Raw genomic sequence first — 17,759 nt, forward strand, 5'->3', positions numbered from 1 at the left:
TATTATGATCGCTCCGACCCAAGGGGCCTTGTACAACAAGATTGCTAATGAATCCTTTCTCGTTACATAATACCCAGTCTAAGATGGCCTGATCTCTGGTTGGTTCCTCGACATATTGGTCCAGGAAACCATCCCGTAAACACTCCAGGAATCCCTCCTCCACAGTATTGTTACTAATTTGGTTGGCCCAATCTATATGTAGATTAAAGTCACCCATGATGACTTCTGTGCCCTTATTGCATGTTTCTTTAATTTCCCTTTTAATGCCATCCCCAACCTCCGCCTTACTGTTTGGAGGTCTATATACCACTCCCACTAATGTTTTTTCCCCTTAGTATTTCTCAATTCTACCCATACAGATTCCACATCATCAGAGCTAATATCCTTCATTACAATTGTATTAATCCCTTCTTTAACCAGTAATGCTACCCCACCTCCCTTTGCTTTTTGCCTATCTTTCCTGAATATCGAATACCCCTGGATGTTGAGTTCCCAGTCTTGGCCATCCTTGAGCCACGTTTCCGTAATCCCAACCAAATCATATTCGTTTACCTCTATTTGCACAGCCAATTCATCCACCTTATTGCAAATGCTCCTCGCATTAAGACACAAAGCCATGTGCTATGTGGGAAGTCCTGGAAGCTTCACGTAGCCTGGACGACCACATGTGCGGGAAGTGTCGCTAACTACAGCAACTCGAGCTCCAGGTTTCGGAGCTTGAGCGGCAGCTGGAGCCACTGTGGTGCATCTGCGAGGCTGAGAATTATGTGGATAGCACATGTCTAGAGGTGGTCGCCCCGCAATATAAGAGTATGCAGACAGAGAGGGAATAGGTGTCCGCCAGTCAGAAGAGGAGGTCCAGGCAGGTAGTGCAGCAGTCCCCGGAGTGCATCGTGCTCGCTAACCAGTATTCTGTTCTGAGTACTGGTGAGGGTGATGATTTCTCTGGGGACTGCAGCCAGAGTCAAGTCCACGGCACCAAGGGTGGCTCAGCTGCACAGGGGGGAACGAAAAAGAGCGGAAGAGCAATAGTGGTAGGGAATTCGATAGTTAGGGGAGCAGACAGGCATTTCTGCGGCCATAGACGTGACTCCAGGATGGTATGTTGCCTCCCTGGTGCCAGGGTCAAGGATGTTATTGAGCAGCTGCAGGACACTTTGAGGGGGGAGAGTGAACAGCCAGAGGTCGCTGTCCATATCGGTACCAATGACATAGGCAGAAAGAGGGATGAGGTCCTGCAGGCAGAGTTTAGGGAGCTAGGAGAGAGATTAAAAAGCAGGACCTCAGAGGTAGTAATCTCCGGATTACTCCCGGTGCCAGAAGCTAGTGAGTACAGGAATAGAAGGATAGAACAGATGAATGCGTGGCTGGAGAGATGGTGCAGGAGGGAGGGCTTTACATTCCTGAGGCATTGGGACTGTTTCTTGGAAAGGTGGGACCTGTACAAGCCGGACGGGTTACACCTCAACAGAGCTGGGACCAATATTCTCACGGGGAGGTTTGTTCGTGCTGTTGGGGAGGGTTTAAACTAGCTTGGCAGGGGGATGGGCACCAGCATATAGGAGTAGAAAAGAGGAAAAAGGTGCATAAAAGAGTGAGTGTGTTGGATAGTACTAGAGAAGATAGTACTGAAGGCAGTAGCAGTACCATATTAGAAAGGAGCAGACTAAGAAAGACTACGAAAAATTCAAAATGGGTTTAGAATGCATGTACGTAAACGCACAAAGTGTGGTAAATAAGGTTGGTGAGCTACAAGCACAATTAGCCATGTGGCAATATGATGTTGTGGCAATAATGGAAATGTGGCTTAAAAATGGTGAGGACTGGGCACTTAATATTTAAGGGTACAAGGTGTTCAGAAAAGATAGGGAAGGAAGAAAGGGAGGTGGGGTGGCAGTGCTGATTAAGGAGGCCATTGTAGTGTTGGAAAGGAAGGATGTTCTTGAGGGGACAAGGACATTAATTACCCAAATATCGATTGGGATAATGCTAGGGTAAAGGGAAAGGAGGGGGAGGAATTTCTGGAATGTGTTCAGGAGAATTTCCTTGGCCAATATGTTCTTGGCCCAACTAGGAAGGAGGCATTGCTGGATCTGGTGCTGGGGAATGAGGTGGGCCAGGTCGACCAAGTGTCTGTAGCAGAACACTTGGGTACGAGTGATCATCGTATCATAAGACTTAGATTAGCAATGGAGAGGAGCAAGGAACAATCTAGAGTGGAACTTCTAAACTGGAATAGGGCTAACTTCAATGGGATGCAAAAGGATCTAGCCAGGGTAAAATGGAACCAAAGACTGACAGGAAAAACTGTAATGGAACAATGGGTGATCTTTAAGGAGGAGATGTTCCAAGTACAGGCTAGGTACATTCCAACAAGAGGGATGGGTAAGGGAACCAAAGCAAGGGCTCCTTGGATAACGAGGGAAATAGAGAAGATGATGAAACAAAAAAAGAGGGTGTATGATGCATGTCAGGTGAATTCTTTAAGGGAGAACCAGACCAAATACAATAAGTTGAGAGGGGATGTGAAGATGAAAATATGATTGGCAAAGAGAGAATATTAGAGTAGAATGGCGGTTAACATAAAAGGGAACCCAAAAATCTTCTACCGGCATGTAAACAGTAAGCGGGTAGTAAGAGACGGGGTGGGGCCTATTAGGGACAAAGAAGGTGATATATGCTTAGAGGCACAGGGCAAGGCTAGAATACTCAATGAATACTTTGTATCGATGTTTACTAAGGAGGTGGATGCTGACAAAATATCGGTAGAAGTGGAAAAGGTAGAAGCAATGGAAGGGGTGAAAATTGATAGACAGGATGTACTAGAAAGGCTGGGTATGCTTAAAGTACACAAGTCGCCTGATCCAGGTGGTTTGCATCCCAGGTTGCTAAGGGAATTGGGGGAGGAGATATCGGAAGGGCTTGCCATAATTTTCCAATCTTCCCTAGATGCGGGGGAGGTGTCTGAGGATTGGAAAGTGGCAAATGTGACACCATTGTTGAAGAAAGGATGTAAGGACAATCCTAGTAACTACAGGCCGGTCAGTTTAACATCAATGGTGGGTAAAGTTTTAGAAACAATAATCAAGGAACAAATTAACGGGCACTTGGAGAGGTTTAAGCTAATTAAGGAGAGCCAACATGGATTTGTAAAAGGCAGATAGATCGTATTTAGCTAATCTAATTGAATTTTTTGATGAAGTAACAGAGAGGATTGATGAAGGGAATGCAATGGATGTTGGCTACATGGATTTTCAGAAGGCGTTTGACAAAGTACCACATAGAAGGCTGGTTAACAAAATTGAGGCTCATAGAATAGGTGGATCAGTGGCAGCTTGGATAAGGAATTGGTTTAAGGACAGAAAACAGCGAGTTGTGGTAAATGGCTGTTTTTCAGACTGGAGGATGGTAGACAGTGGTGTTCCCCAAGGGTCAGTGCTGGGGCCACTGCTTTTTTTGATATACATAAATGACCTGGATATTGGAATACAAAGTAGAATTTCTAAATTTGCCGATGACACCAAACTTGGGGGTGTGGCAAACAGTGAGGATGATACCAATCAACTGCAACAGGACATAGAAAGGCTAGCAGAATGGGCAGACAAGTGGCAGACGGAATTTAATACAGAGAAATGTGAGGTGGTGCATTTTGGCAGAAGGAACAGGGAGAGGCAAAATACACTTAATGGCACAGTTTTAAAGAGTGTTCAGGGACAGAGGGACCTGGGAATTAATGTGCATAGGTCCCTGAAGGTGGTAGGACATATTGAGAGAGTGGTTAACAAAGCATATGGGATCTTGGGCTTCATAAATAAAGGTATTGAGTACAAAAGTAGAGAAGTTATGCTGAACCTTTATAAAGCGCTGGTTAGGCCACAACTGGAGTATTGCATCCAGTTCTGGTCACCACACTTTAGGAAGGATGTGAAGGCACTTGAGAGGGTGCAGAGGAGATTTACCAGAATGGTTCCGGGGATGGGGGATCTTAGCTACAAGGACAGGTTGGAGAAGCTGGATTTGTTTTCAGTGGAGCAAAGGAGGTTGAGGGGTGATTTGATAGAGGTGTACAAGATTATGACAGGTTTGGATAGGCTAGACAGGGAAAAGCTGTTTCCACTAATTAATGGTACAAGGACTAGGGGACACAGATTTAAGGTTTTGGGCAAGTGATACAGGGGAGAACATGAGGAAAAGCTTTTTTACGCAGCGAGTGTTGATGACCTGGAATTCGCTGCCGACGGACGTGGTGGAAGCGGACACACTCAATGTTTTCAAGGGGAGCCTGGATAGGCATTTGAGGGAAAAAAACTTGCAGGGCTACGGAGATAGAGCGGGGGAATGCTCTACAGAGAGCCGGCATGAACTCGGTGGGCTGAATGGCCTCCTTCTGTGCCATTATGACTCTAGGAAGGTGTGATTTGTGTTGGGCAGTAGCAGGCACTAGCAAATCTTACACACCACCCGATTTTCTTTTCAATTGACCTCACTATTGCCCATTTTGTGCTGCGACCCAAGACGGCTTTCACCCTCTAAGCAATGGCCGCTTACTTGACTTGCAGGATACATTACTGCTGAGCATGATCCATCCTCACCAAATGCTCACGTGTAGATACTTCCAGCACACGGGAGGGGGGTCACTAGATAGTGATCAGAACCCACATTTTTCATCCCTAATCTAAATGTAGCATGAGTATTGCTGAATCAGCTAGTTCAGCACAGACTAGAAATCGAACTTGTGATTTTCCTGCACACCTAAGCTCACCACTGTCGAGCTATTGAAGAAGTTACTGATCTGTTTGGAACTTCTCTCATAACTATTCATTCGCCTAAAATGTAACATATAGAATCATCGAAGCACAGAAACAGAAATTTGGTCCATCAAGTCTGCACCAACGTTTTTCTCCACATGAGCCACCTCGTCTAATCTCCTATAATATCAAAATACTGCGGATGCTGGAAATCTGAAATAACAACAGAAAATGCTGGAAATACTCAGCAGGCCAGGCAGCATCCGTGGAGAGAGAAACAGAGTTAACGTTTCAGGTCTGGGACCCTTCATCAGAACTGGAAAAAGCTGGAAATGTAACAGATATTAAGCAGGTGCAGAGACGGGGCCGTGGGGGGGGGGTGGAGGGCGAGGGTTTAGGAGGGGAGGAAGGAATTGAAAGAACATACTGTGAAAATGTTGCAAATGGAAATGGCAAAATCATACTGCATGAAAAATGTAGGCAGGGATTATTATCTGAAATTTGGGATTATTATCTGAAATTGTTGAACTTGATATTGAGTCCGGAAGGCTGTAAAGTGCCTAATCGAAAGATGAGGTGCTGTTCCTCGAGCTTACGTTGAGCTTCATTGGAACGATGTAATAGGCTAAGAACAGAGAGATCAGAGTGGGAGTGAAGCGCTTTGCGGAACACCTCCGTTCAGTCCCTAAGGGTGACCCTGAGCTTCCGGTCGCCTGTCACTTTAATTCACAGAATCACAGAATCACAGAATCCTCACAGTACAGATAGAGGCCATTTCGGCCCATCGAGCCTGCACCGACACATATCCCACCTGATCCCCGTAACCCCTACACCAACACATATCCCACCCTATCCCCGTAACCCCACGTATTTAATCCCCCTAACACTAAGGGTCAATTTTTATCATAGCCAATCAACCTAACCCGCACATCTTTGGACTGTGGGAGGAAACCGGAGCACCCGGAGAAAACCCACGCAAACACGGGGAGAATGTGCAAACTCCACACAGACAGTCACCTGAGGCCGGATTCGAACCCGGGTCCCTGGCGTTGTGAGGCAACAGTGCTAACCACTATGCCACCGTGCTGCCCTTTCTCCACTCCACTCCACTTCTCCACTTCACTCCCACTCTGATCTCTCTGTCATAGATTAGGCACTTTACAGCCTTCCGGACTCAATATCGAGTTCAACAATTTCAGATAATAATCCCTGCCCCCATTTTTCATGCAGATGATTTTGCCATTCCCATTTGCAACATTTTCACAGGATGTTCTTTCAATTCCTTCCTCCCCTCCTGAACCACCCCCTCGCCCGTCTCTGCACCTGCTTAATATCTGTTACATTTCCAGCTTTTTCCAGTTCTGATGAAGGGTCCCAGACCTGAAACGTTAACTCTGTTTCTCTCTCCACGGATGCTGCCTGGTCGTCTAATCTCCTGCTTGATCCACATATCCTTTAATATTCATCATTTTCAAGCAACTGTCTAATTCCCTTTAAAAATGTACCTAAAGACTATGCTTCAACAATGGTTTTTGGTAAAGAATTCCATATTTTAACTACTCTCTGTTAAATAATTTTTTTAACCTTCCCTTTAATTCTTTGTGTGATTATCTCACATTTGTTACCTCTTGTTACCATCTCACCAACAAATGGAAATCTCAGTCCCAGTGAAAAGAACTCTAATTTCTCAATTGTCTCTTCATACCTGTCACTCCTGATCCTAGTGAATCAAAGTTGCACCTTTTCAATTGTTTTCTTTCCTTCCTATAATGAGTACACAACACTCCAACTGTGGACTAATTAAGGTCTTGTACAAATTCAACATTACCTACCTGCTTGTGTATTTTATGCCCCTAGATATAAAACCAAGGTTTCTACTTGTCTTTTTGTGGCCTTATCTATGCATGCCCACTCTTAATTATCTGTGTGGCTGCAAAACCAAAGTATCTCTGCTCCTCTACTTCATTTAAGATCATACTATTTAATGTGCACTCCCTTTCACTATATTATCTCACATTTCTCTACACTGAACTGCATCTTCCACCTATCTGCCCATTTTACCATCCTATCTATGTACTTCTGAAGTCTTTTGCAGAACTTGTCACAAATTGGCATGTCGCCTAATCAGTGTCATCAGTAAGTTTTAATACTGTTCCCTCAACTCCTAATTCCAGCTCATTTATGCATAAAGTAAATAAGCATCGTCCCAACATAGACCCTTGTGGAGCACCACTTATCAAATCTTTTCAGTCTGAGAAACATACCTCAACCCTTTATATTATATTATAGCATCAAGTTTCTGGTAAATTTCCGGAAATTTTCCACGGGAAGTTTAGCTTGGGAATTTTGCCCAAAAAAGCACATGCTAGCATAATATTGTTTTTTTTGTATTTCTTTCTTTTTTTCCACAGGTCCTCTCTTAAAATTACTAACAGAGATGGAATCTTAATTATTAAGGAATTTCTTAATCAATATATGTTTATCTTCTTACTTGGCTTGTTTTAATAATTACAAGTTTTGTGTGTGACTGAACAAATGTGTCCTGATTGGTTGGATGAGTGGATGAGCGATTAGCTCCCTTTATTTGTAATATTTGCATATCAAATTGTGATTGGCCTGCAGGCATCTGTAAGACTGCTATAGTTTTTTTAAGATCCAGGTTAGGGGTCCTGAGGGAAGTCATTTTGTTTTCTGCTGATGTTGTGATGATGCAGTAAGTAAATCAGACTTTATACCAAATAAACCAGTTACTTGTTGAACTCTGTTGTCCTTCAATTTAAAATATACAAAATAATACACTATTGGTGATGTAGCATCGTGTGTGTACAGGTCATGCTTCCATCACATGGAGCATCAGCAAAAATGTACTCACCCTGTTGCAATCGTGCTGATCAACCGCAGTTCGACACAGAGATGAATGCCCTTTATTTCTCTGCATAGAACAATGCCACGTTTACCGTCGGATGTGTGGAAGCATTTTACCCCAGGCATTAAAGATGGAAAGACTGTGTACATGTGCAAACACTGTAGAAAGCCATATGTAAAGAATGCCACAAAGATGCAGCAGCATTTATCCAAATGCAACAACTTCACTCATATTACGTCTATTGGGTGCGCAGCTCATGGGATTAACCTGCTCCTCAAGGACATCATGGGTTTGAGAACCATGGAAGCACTGTACAAGAGAGCCAAGCAAGTTGTTAAGTATGTCAGGGGAAAACAGGTAGTTGCAGCAACCTACAACTCCAAGCAAATGACAAAGAACAAGAACACCACACTGAAGCTGCCCAACAACACTAGATGGGGTGGTGTTGTCATAATGTACAACAGCCTTCTGGAGGGTAAGGAGTCGCTGCAAGAAATGGCAATATCCCAGTCTGGGGATATGGAAACCACCATCAAGAAAATACTGCTGGATGATGTGTTTTGGGAGAGAGTGGTTAGCAGCCTTAAACTACTCTCACCAGTAGCATCTGCAATTGCTCAGATTGAAGGACATGACGCTGTCTTGTCAGATGTTCTCAGGCTTTTTACTGATTTAAAAGAACAAATCAGCATTGTCCTACCCACATCCCTGCTGCTCAAAGCAGAGGAGAAGGCAATTGTTCAATTCATACAGACGCGTCAAGAATTTTGTGTCAAGCCGATTCATGCTGCAGCATACATGCTGGACCCAAAGCATGTTGGGAGACCAATACTTTCTGGAGAACAGATCAACAGCGCTTACAGTGTGATTTCTACCCTCTCACACCATCTCAATCTGGATGTGGGCAAAGTTCTGGGAAGTCTGGCAAAGTTCTCTACCAAGCAAGGTCTTTGGAATGGGGATGGGATATGGGAATCATGCAAGCATATCAGTGCACATACCTGGTGGAAGGGACTTTGTGCATCTGAGGCCCTGTCACCTATTGCATCGGTGATACTCCAAATCCCACCTTCATCAGCGGCCTCTGAACGAAACTGGTCACTTTTTGGGAATACGCATACAAAGGTGCGCAACAGGCTGACTAACAAGAGAGTGGAGAAACTGGTGGCTATCCGGGCGAACCTACAACTTATTGAGCCAGATACAGAAGTGTCCACCACACAGCTAGACACTGACACAGAGGAGGAAATGGACACGTCAGAGCCAGAGTCAGAGAATCAGGAGGAGCAATGAGGAGTAGAAGACTCAGAGGACTCATGAGTAGAAGACTCAAAGGGACAAAATAAGGACAAATTACAGGCTAAATAAGCTGACGCTCTTTTTATTTTATTTTAGATGGGTCTTTTTTGTGGGGGTTCAATAAAGTTCAAAATTATAACCTAAATAAAGTTTTGAAAGCCTGTTTTTATTTGTATGGAACAGTATGTCTATTTTGATGACAAAGATAATATAAGAGTCAGAGACAAAAACCATCAGTGTGCAAAAAAACTCAAAATTCCCATAAATTCCCATAAATTCCCAAAATTCCCATAAGTTCCCGAAAATTCCCATGGAAAGTTTCCTCTTTTAAAAATTCCCAGAATTTTGCAACCCTAATCAAAAGTAGATTTTTATGCAGTGAGGTGAAGAATTTATATTTGGAGGTATATTGTTATCTATTATGATTGCAAATTGTTCCTGATTTTTATAGTTGCTACTTGCAAAATTTGAGGCATTCAAACTGATTGTATTCCCCAGTCTTGCTGCAGTGCAATATGGATGCATGCAGTAATACTTGCTTAGAAGCAATTTCCTTTTAGTTAACAGACTCTGCTTAAGAAACTAACCCATAGGTACTATGTAGTTAAAGAGAGCATTAAAATCTTTGATCATTTACCTTTTTCGATGCCTGTTCTTCTTCTATGCCATCTCCCACAACAACATACACTACTTTTCTGCCAAACCTTTGAATTATTCGTTCAAAGCAGCTTTCCTTTCCTAAAGTAAAGTATATAAATTGTTAACTTAAAATAACTTCATTGTTTCACTATTGCACCAAAGTCAAATATTTTGTTTAAGTGCAGCATGGTGGCTCAGCAGGTTGAAGCTATAACATGCACACAAGGTTGACCATTTAGGACTGAGATGAGGAGAAATTTCTTCACTCAGAGGGTGGTGAATCTTTGGAATTCTCTACCCCAGAGGGCTGTGGAGACTCAGTCGTTGAGTCTATTCAAGACAGAGAGTGATAGATTTTTGAATATTAAGGGAATCAGGGTATATGGGGATAGTTCAGGAAAGTGGGGATGAGGTAGAAGATCATCCATTATCTCATTGAATGGCGGAGCAGACTCGAGGAACCAAATGGCCTACTCCTGCTCCTATTTCTCATGTTCTTAAAGGATGTGGGTTGTTGCTTAGAATTCCTTGTATGATGAGCTGCCAATATCAGTTATGTCATCAAGGGGAAGCACAAAGTGCAGGCAAGACATTTATCAACATAAAGGCAGAGAAAATGAGAGAGAAATAGCATTTTCTAGTAACCAGTCATGGAGCAGCATTAGCAAACAAATGGGAGCAAGTCAATCGGTGTCTTCTTGGCTGGGAATAGTGGGTGATAATGGAGGTCAAGTAAGGGAAAGTTAACCAGAAAAAAGTATTTTATAAGTAGATTGTTACATAAAATAAAGTAATTAATACTGTATTATTATGAAATGAATTAAAAACTCCAAATGACCTCAATTCAATGTACACAAAAAAATGCAAGTGATTTTATACCATTCATGTGATCACCTATTGTTAGACCATATATTTCAAAGATCTGAATGATATAACAATTAACTGCGGTTTATTCTGTCTCATATAAAAGCTTTTCTTACAAATACAGCCAGAGTTTAACATTAATGTGCTTATAATCATATCTGTAATGGGGAGATAAATGTAGCAAATGAAACTTGAGAAGTGCCAGATATACTTGAACTGAAGATGAAGTGAAATGTAAGTACTTCTATTAATTGCAATTCATATTCTAATATTACTCACCTATTTTTGTTGCACTATAGACATTTTCAATTGGAAAAACAATTCCTAATCCATACAGCAAGACTTTGGCAAGAGCAGGTATCAGTTGTGTTGTTGTTACTAAAATATTTATACAGTTTGACCTGAAAGACAATATATTTTTGGCATTACTAAAGGTTGCACTATAAAGCTGGTATGATTAATCAGTTGTAAAACCAAGTAAAACAAATTCTGACATTTTGTTACAATGCAGTTACCACAAATGATGTCATATCTCTATCCTTTTTTATATAAATGCACTGCTCCGCACTTAGTACAGATAAAAAAAAGTTTTGGATTGTATTATAGAGAGATGGTTAACAACAACAACGTGTATTTATATAGCGGCTTTAACTTAGTAAAACATCCCAAGGCGCTTCACAGAAGGCTTTTGGGCAGAATTTATATTTGCTAAACTATTATAACAAAAGACTGCAAAGAAGAAAGGACTTAAGCCCTCACACATTTAACAATGCAACCAATGTGTAATTAGAACTATTTAAGTAGAATAAAGAACAAAGTGAATTTGATTGTAAGGGTGAGACTCATAACTCTTTTTAAGCTATTTTCTCTCATTCCCTTTACTTGGCTCTCCTCTTCCTCATAGCTCCCCTACTTAAGTAGGCAGTTGGTGATCTGCTACTACACCACTGCCAATGCTGCTGCAAAAAACAGCCATTGGGATGTGAAGGACATCAAACTGAGGTGACTTTCTCTAATTTTCCCACTGTCTATGTTTTGAAGTTATGGCTTCTCGTCACTACTTCCCTACAATATAGCATGGCTGGGATTGACAATTCAGCCCATGGAGAACTGTGGTTGTAAATCTAGTTTCTAATACTCTGGGAGGAACTTTCAATTAGGCAAGAACGTAAAACTTCCATTGAAGTCAATGGAAAGGAAAATCAGGCGGGCTATATAACGGGCGGCCAATCCGATACGCCAGTCCAATACGCCAGTTTTACGGCCATCCGAAATTGAACGTTCTGCCCCCTGTGTCATAGCACTTATAGGGGGAAAAATTCAGTTGGTTTGTGCCTCCCGTTAGTGCCTTAAGAGGGCGCTAATGGGGCGCAAAGCAACTAGCGCCCGTGCGCGGCGATGTTTGTGTCGCTCTTGAAATTAACTAGACATTTTGCAGCGGCGCTAAACACTACCGCCACGATCTCCTGCGCCGGCAGATCGTGACGTCAGTCGAGTGTGCAATGCCCCGGTAGTGCCCCGGACCGGATATTGAGTGCCGCCCCCTGCCTTAACGCCTGCCGCCAGCAACGATAGGTTGAGGGGAGCGTTTTGCAGTCAGGAAGGGACTGGGGGAGTGCTATTTAAAGATGACCACTTCCTGCCTTTTTTTGTTGGTGACATTTTTGCACCACGCACTCTGAGAGAGAGAGAGAGAGAGAGAGAGAGAGAGATTTCTGGAGAGATTCAACGCTGTGCGAAGGAGTTTTGGGTACTGAGCAGCACTTTGCAGGTTCATTTTGATTTGCCCTTCCTTGTATCAATTTAGAAGAGTCTGTGGGGGGTGCACTCTGAGCTCTTTCCTGGATCTCTCCATTGTTCTTCCCAGCAGATTTAATGTACAGGTCTCTCCAGGCCGAGATTCAAGGCTGCAATGAGCAGGATGTGAATGGAGAGCAAGATCAACCCTCCCCTTTAAGAACTGGCCGGCACCAGTGTGTCTGTGTTCCATTGCTGACTGACATCACATGAGCTCCGCCAGCGCTCTGAGGTAGCGCCTCACTCCTCGGCCTTTGCGCCTTAAGACAGGTGTGAAGTGCCTGATTTAGCGCTCCAATCACCTCCAGGGACGATAAAAGCGACGATAAAAGCCAAGTTTGCAGTCGGAGGTGATAATTAGCACCAGGTTCTAATCTTTGCGCCCGGCTGATAATTGCGCCCCAAACGGGGCGATACTGAATTTTTCCCCCATAGTAACATAATAACAGTTTATAACAGTTTCATGCAGAAGACAACGTTCGGTCCATCTAGTCCGCCTATCCACAGCGTTCACTTGGTGTATTTCTATTAACCCTGAATCCCATTTGTTGACAAAAGCCTTCTTGAAACCCATTACTATTTCTTGTTTCACCACCTGTGACAGCAAACTGTTCCACCTACTTATCACCCTTTTAGTTAAAAAAGTTTATCTTTATTTTTTATGTTCTTTTGTTGTGTTTAATTTGTAAATATGACCCCCTTGTGGTTATATTCTATACATGGCAGTAAAGCTTACGGATCCAATTTGTCCAAACCGTTCAAAATTTCTTTAATCATAGCATTTTACAGCACAGAAGGAGACCACTCACTTTCTTAGTCTTCTCTTTTCAAGGCAGAAAAGAATCAAGTTAGTCAATCTTTCTTTATACATGGAGCCCTAATGTGCTTTACTACTGAACCACTCCACTTCAACTTATTTTTTTTTAATGCATACAACTATCAGCAAAAATAAGGACAAAATAATATATTTATGCTTTGCTTTCTATCACTTTACTTTTTGTGGCTGATGTCTTTTATTTTAAAATGTTTTCATTAATGGAATGACTTCAGTTCACTGGAGACTGCAAGTTCACTTCTACCCTCACCTTGAATGAATGAGTGTGAGCACTTTCAGTGCAAGTGTTAACCATGAATCTGTTAGAGCTTCAATTTCTGCTCGCAACTGCAACCATGATTCCCTTTTAGTTGGACCAAGGAGACCTAAGATTTAGAAAATAATTATTCTGAGTTAAAGATTCATTTGTTATTTATAGCACATATTTCAACAACAATTATTCCAATATTTATTAAAGTAAAACAAAATCACTCAATGTAATTCTGTCACAAAACATAATGAGGAGAAAAGATCTATTTTTCCAACAACATGCTATTGGCAGAGCTAAGTGATCCCACAACCAACGGATCAGATCAAAGCTGTGCAGTCCTGCCACATCCAGTCATGAATGGTGGTGGACAATTAAACAACTAACGGGAGGAGGAGGCTCCTAGAACATCCCCATCCTCAATGGTGGCCGAGTCTAGCACGTGAGTGCAAAAGCCAAGGCTGAAGCGTTCGCAACCAATTTCAGCCAGAAGTGCCGAGTGGATGATCCATCTCGGCCTGCTTCTGAAGTCCCCACCATCACAGAAGCCAGTCTTCTGCAAATTTGATTCTCTTCAGGTGATAACAAGAAATGACTGAACACACTGGATACAGCAAAAGCTGTGGGCCTCGACAACATCCAGGCTGTAGTGCTGGAGACTTGTGCTCCAGAACTAGCCACACCTCTAGCCAAGCTGTTCCTGTACAGCTACAAAATTGGTCCCTACCCGACAATGGGGAAGTTGCCCAGGTATGTCCTGTCCACAAAAATGAGGAGAAATCCAATCCGACCAATTACTGCCCCATCAGTCTACTCTCAATCATCAGCAAAGTGATGGAAGGTGCCATCGACAGTGCTATCAAGCGGCACTTACTCACCAATAACCTGTTCACCGATGCTTAGTTTGGGTTCCACCAGGACCACTCAGCTCCAGACCTCATTACAGCCTTGGTGCAAACATGGACAAAAGAGCTGAATGAGATGAGAGAGACTGCCCTTGACATCAAGGCAGTATTTGACCGAGTGTGGCATAAAGGAGCCCTAGTAAAATTTAAGTCAATGGGAATAAGAGGGAAAACTCTCCACTGGCTGGTGTCATACCTAGCACAAAGGAAGATGGTTGTGGTTGCTGGAGGCCAATCATCTCAGCCACATGACATCGCTGCAGGAGTTCCTCAGGGCAGTGTCCGAGGCACAATCATCTTCAGCTGTTTCATCAATGACCATTTCTCCATCATAATATCAGAAGTGGGGATGTTTGCTGATGATTGCACAATGTTCAGTTTCATTCGCAACTTCTCAGATAATGAAGCAGTCCATGCCCAAATGCAACAAGACCTGGATGACATTCAGGCCTGTGCTGAGAAGTGCCAAGTAACATTTGCACCTTACAAGTGCCAGGCATTGACTATCTCCAACAGAAAGAATCTATCCATTGCCCCTTCACATTCAATGACATTACTATCGCCGAATCCCCCACCATCAACATCCTAGGAGTTACCACTGACCAGAAACTTAACTGGACCAGCCACATAAATACCATGGCTAAAAGAGCAGATCAGAGGCTGGGTATTCTGTGGCGAGTGTCTCACCTCCTGACTCCCCAAAGCTTTTCCACTATCTACAAGGCATAAGTCAGGAGTGTGATGGAATATTCTCCACTTGCCTGGATGAGTGCAGCTCCAATCACACTCAAGAAGCTCGACACCATCCATGACAAAGCAGCCTGCTTGATTGGCACCCCATCCACCACCTTGAACATTCACTCCCTCCATCACCGGCATACCATGGCTGCAATGTGTACCATCTACAAGATGCACTGCAGCAACTCGCCAAGGCTGCTTCGACAGCACCTCCCAAACCCACGACCTCTTCCACCTAGAAGGACAAGGGCAGCAGGTGCATGGGAACACCACCACCTCCAAGTTCCCTTCCAAGTTGCATACCACTGACCCCTCTAAGGTGTGCGAGAGTGCGCGCGTGCACTGATCCTAAGCTCGCGCACAGATGATTTGAAATGCCACGCAGTGAGCTGGACAGTAGCTGGGGTGGGGGAGGGGCCCAATATACAATGGCCCCGGGAATCCAGACAGGCTCGTTTGCAAGTCTTGCAACCTCAGAGCCGATCCCAATTGCAGCTCTTGAAGTGTGTATTCCAATGGTTGATGGGGGAGATAGAGAGAGAAAAAGACTGGGGGGGAGAGAGGGAAAGAGATTGGGGGGGGGAGAGAGAGAGAGAGAGAGAGACTGGGGGGAGAGAGAGAGACTAGGGGAGAGAGAGACTGGGAGAGAGAGAGACTGGGGAGAGAGAGAGAGAGAGACTGGGGGAGCGAGAGAGAGAGATGGGGAGAGAGAGAGAGACTGGGGAGAGATAGAGAGAGACTGGGGGAGAGATAGAGAGACTGGGGGAGAGAGAGAGAGATGGGGAGAGAGAGCGACAGAAAGAGAGATTGGGGAGAGAGAGAGAGAGGGATGGGGAGAGAGAAAGGGATGGGGAGAGAGAGGGACGGAGCGAAAGAGAGAGGGATGGAGAGTGTGAGGGGGATGGAGAGTGTGAGGGGGATGGAGAGAGGGAGGGGGATGGAGAGAGGGAGGGGGACAGAGAGAGAGAGAGGGACGGAGAGAGTGACAGGGAGGGGGATGAAGAGAATGGGACAGAGGGAGAGGGGGGATGGAGGGAGAGACGGAGAGGGGGACAGAGGGAGAGAGAGAGGGAAATGGAGGGAGGGAGAGAGAGAGAGTCGGAGGGAGAGAGAGAGAGCGGGACAAATATCCTTGCGGGGAGGTTTGCTAGCACTGTTGGGGGGGGTTTAAACTAACTTGGCAGGGGGTTGGGATACAGAGGGGAGCTGAAATAGGGGGTGATGTGCTGCCAATTATAGAGAATAAAACAAGTCAGCTTGGTAGACAGGGCAAATATATAAGGGCAAGGCTGGATGGCATCTATTTTAATGCAAGGAGTCTTGCAAATAAGGTGGATGAACTGAAGGTGTTGATAAACACATGGGAGTATGATATTGTTGCTATCACGGAGACATGGTTGAGGGAGGGGCAAGACTGGCAGCTCAATATTCCGGGGTACAGAATCTTCAGGCGAGACAGAGGGGGAGGTATAAGAGGAGGGGGTGTCGCAATATTAATTAAGGAGGCAATTACTGCAGTAAGGAGGGATGATATATTAGCAGGGTCCTCTAATGAGGCCATATGGGTGGAGCTTAAAAACAAAAAGGGAGCAAGCACTTTGCTGGGAGTGTACTATAGGCCTCCAAACAGTCAGGGGGAGATAGAGGAACAGATATGTAGGCAAATCTCAGAGAAATGTGCAAATAATAGGGTAATAATAATGGGGGATTTCAACTTCCCCAATATTAACTGGGATAGTCAGAGTGTGAAAGGCTCAGAGGGTGTAGAATTCTTAAAGTGCATCCAGGAGAGCTTTTTGAGCCAGCATGTAGAAAGTCCCAAAAGAGAGGGGGCGGTACTGGACCTAATTCTAGGGAATGTGGCCGGCCAAGTGGAAAAAGTGCTAGTAGGTGAGCACTTTGGTGATAGTGACCATAATATGGTAAGATTTAAGGTGGTCATGGAAAAGGACAGGGATGGGCCGGAAATAAAGGTTCTAAATTGGGGGAAGGCCGATTTTAATAGGATAAGGCAGGATCTGGCCAAAATGGACTGGGATCAGCTACTTGTAGGAAAATCCGCATCGGAGCAATGGGAGGCTTTCAGAAGGGAGATTGAGATCATACAATGGCAACATGTTCCCGTAAAGGTCAAGAGTGGTTCCAAAAACCACAGGGAACCTTGGATGTCAGGGGATATACGAGAATGGATTAGGAAAAAAAGGAGGGCTTTTGGTAGATACAAAAGGCTAAAGACGGAGGAAGCCCTAGAGGAGTACAAAAAGTGCAGGGGGATACTTAAAAAAGAAATTAGGAGATCAAGGAGGGGCCATGAAATAACACTGGCGAGCAAAATAAAGGAAAATCCGAAGATGTTTTATAAGTATATTAAGGGTAAGAGGGTAACTAGGGAAAAAATAGGGCCCATTAGGGACAAAAGTGGCAATCTGTGTGTGGAGCCGGAAGATGTAGGAGGGGTTCTAAATGAATTTTTTGCATCTGTTTTCACTATGGAGAAGGACGATGTAGACATAAAAATAGGGCGGGGGGACTGTGATATGCTCGAACATATTAACATCGAGAGGGAGGAGGTATTGGCGGTTTTAGCTGGCCTAAAAATGGATAAATCCCCAGGCCCGGATGAAATGTATCCCAGGCTGCTGTGTGAGGCAAAGGAAGAGATTGCGGGGGCTCTAACACATATATTCAGGGCCTCTCTGGCCACAGGGGGTGTGCCAGAGGACTGGAGAACCGCTAATGTAGTACCATTATTCAAGAAGGGTAGTAGGGAAAAACCGGGGAACTACAGGCCAGTGAGCCTAACATCAGTGGTAGGAAAATT

General features: G+C 44.0%; 1 protein-coding gene across 2 annotated transcripts in view; it reads right to left on the minus strand.

Moving 5' to 3' along the window:
- eya1 (EYA transcriptional coactivator and phosphatase 1) overlaps positions 1-17,759 on the minus strand; it is a 296,767-nt gene that overhangs the window by 8,019 nt on the left and 270,989 nt on the right. For both annotated transcript variants that reach the window (XM_085993147.1, XM_085993148.1), the window contains 3 exons: positions 13,299-13,413; positions 10,696-10,817; positions 9,551-9,651 (listed from right to left, as the gene is read on the minus strand). In XM_085993147.1, the coding sequence (XP_085849273.1) occupies positions 9,551-9,651; positions 10,696-10,817; positions 13,299-13,413 (338 nt within the window). The remainder of the gene's footprint in view (positions 1-9,550; positions 9,652-10,695; positions 10,818-13,298; positions 13,414-17,759) is intronic.

This window comes from Somniosus microcephalus, chromosome 7 (assembly GCF_052327205.1).
Source record: "Somniosus microcephalus isolate GS21.2 chromosome 7, FLI_Smic_1.0, whole genome shotgun sequence".
Taxonomy (NCBI): Eukaryota; Metazoa; Chordata; class Chondrichthyes; order Squaliformes; family Somniosidae; genus Somniosus; species Somniosus microcephalus.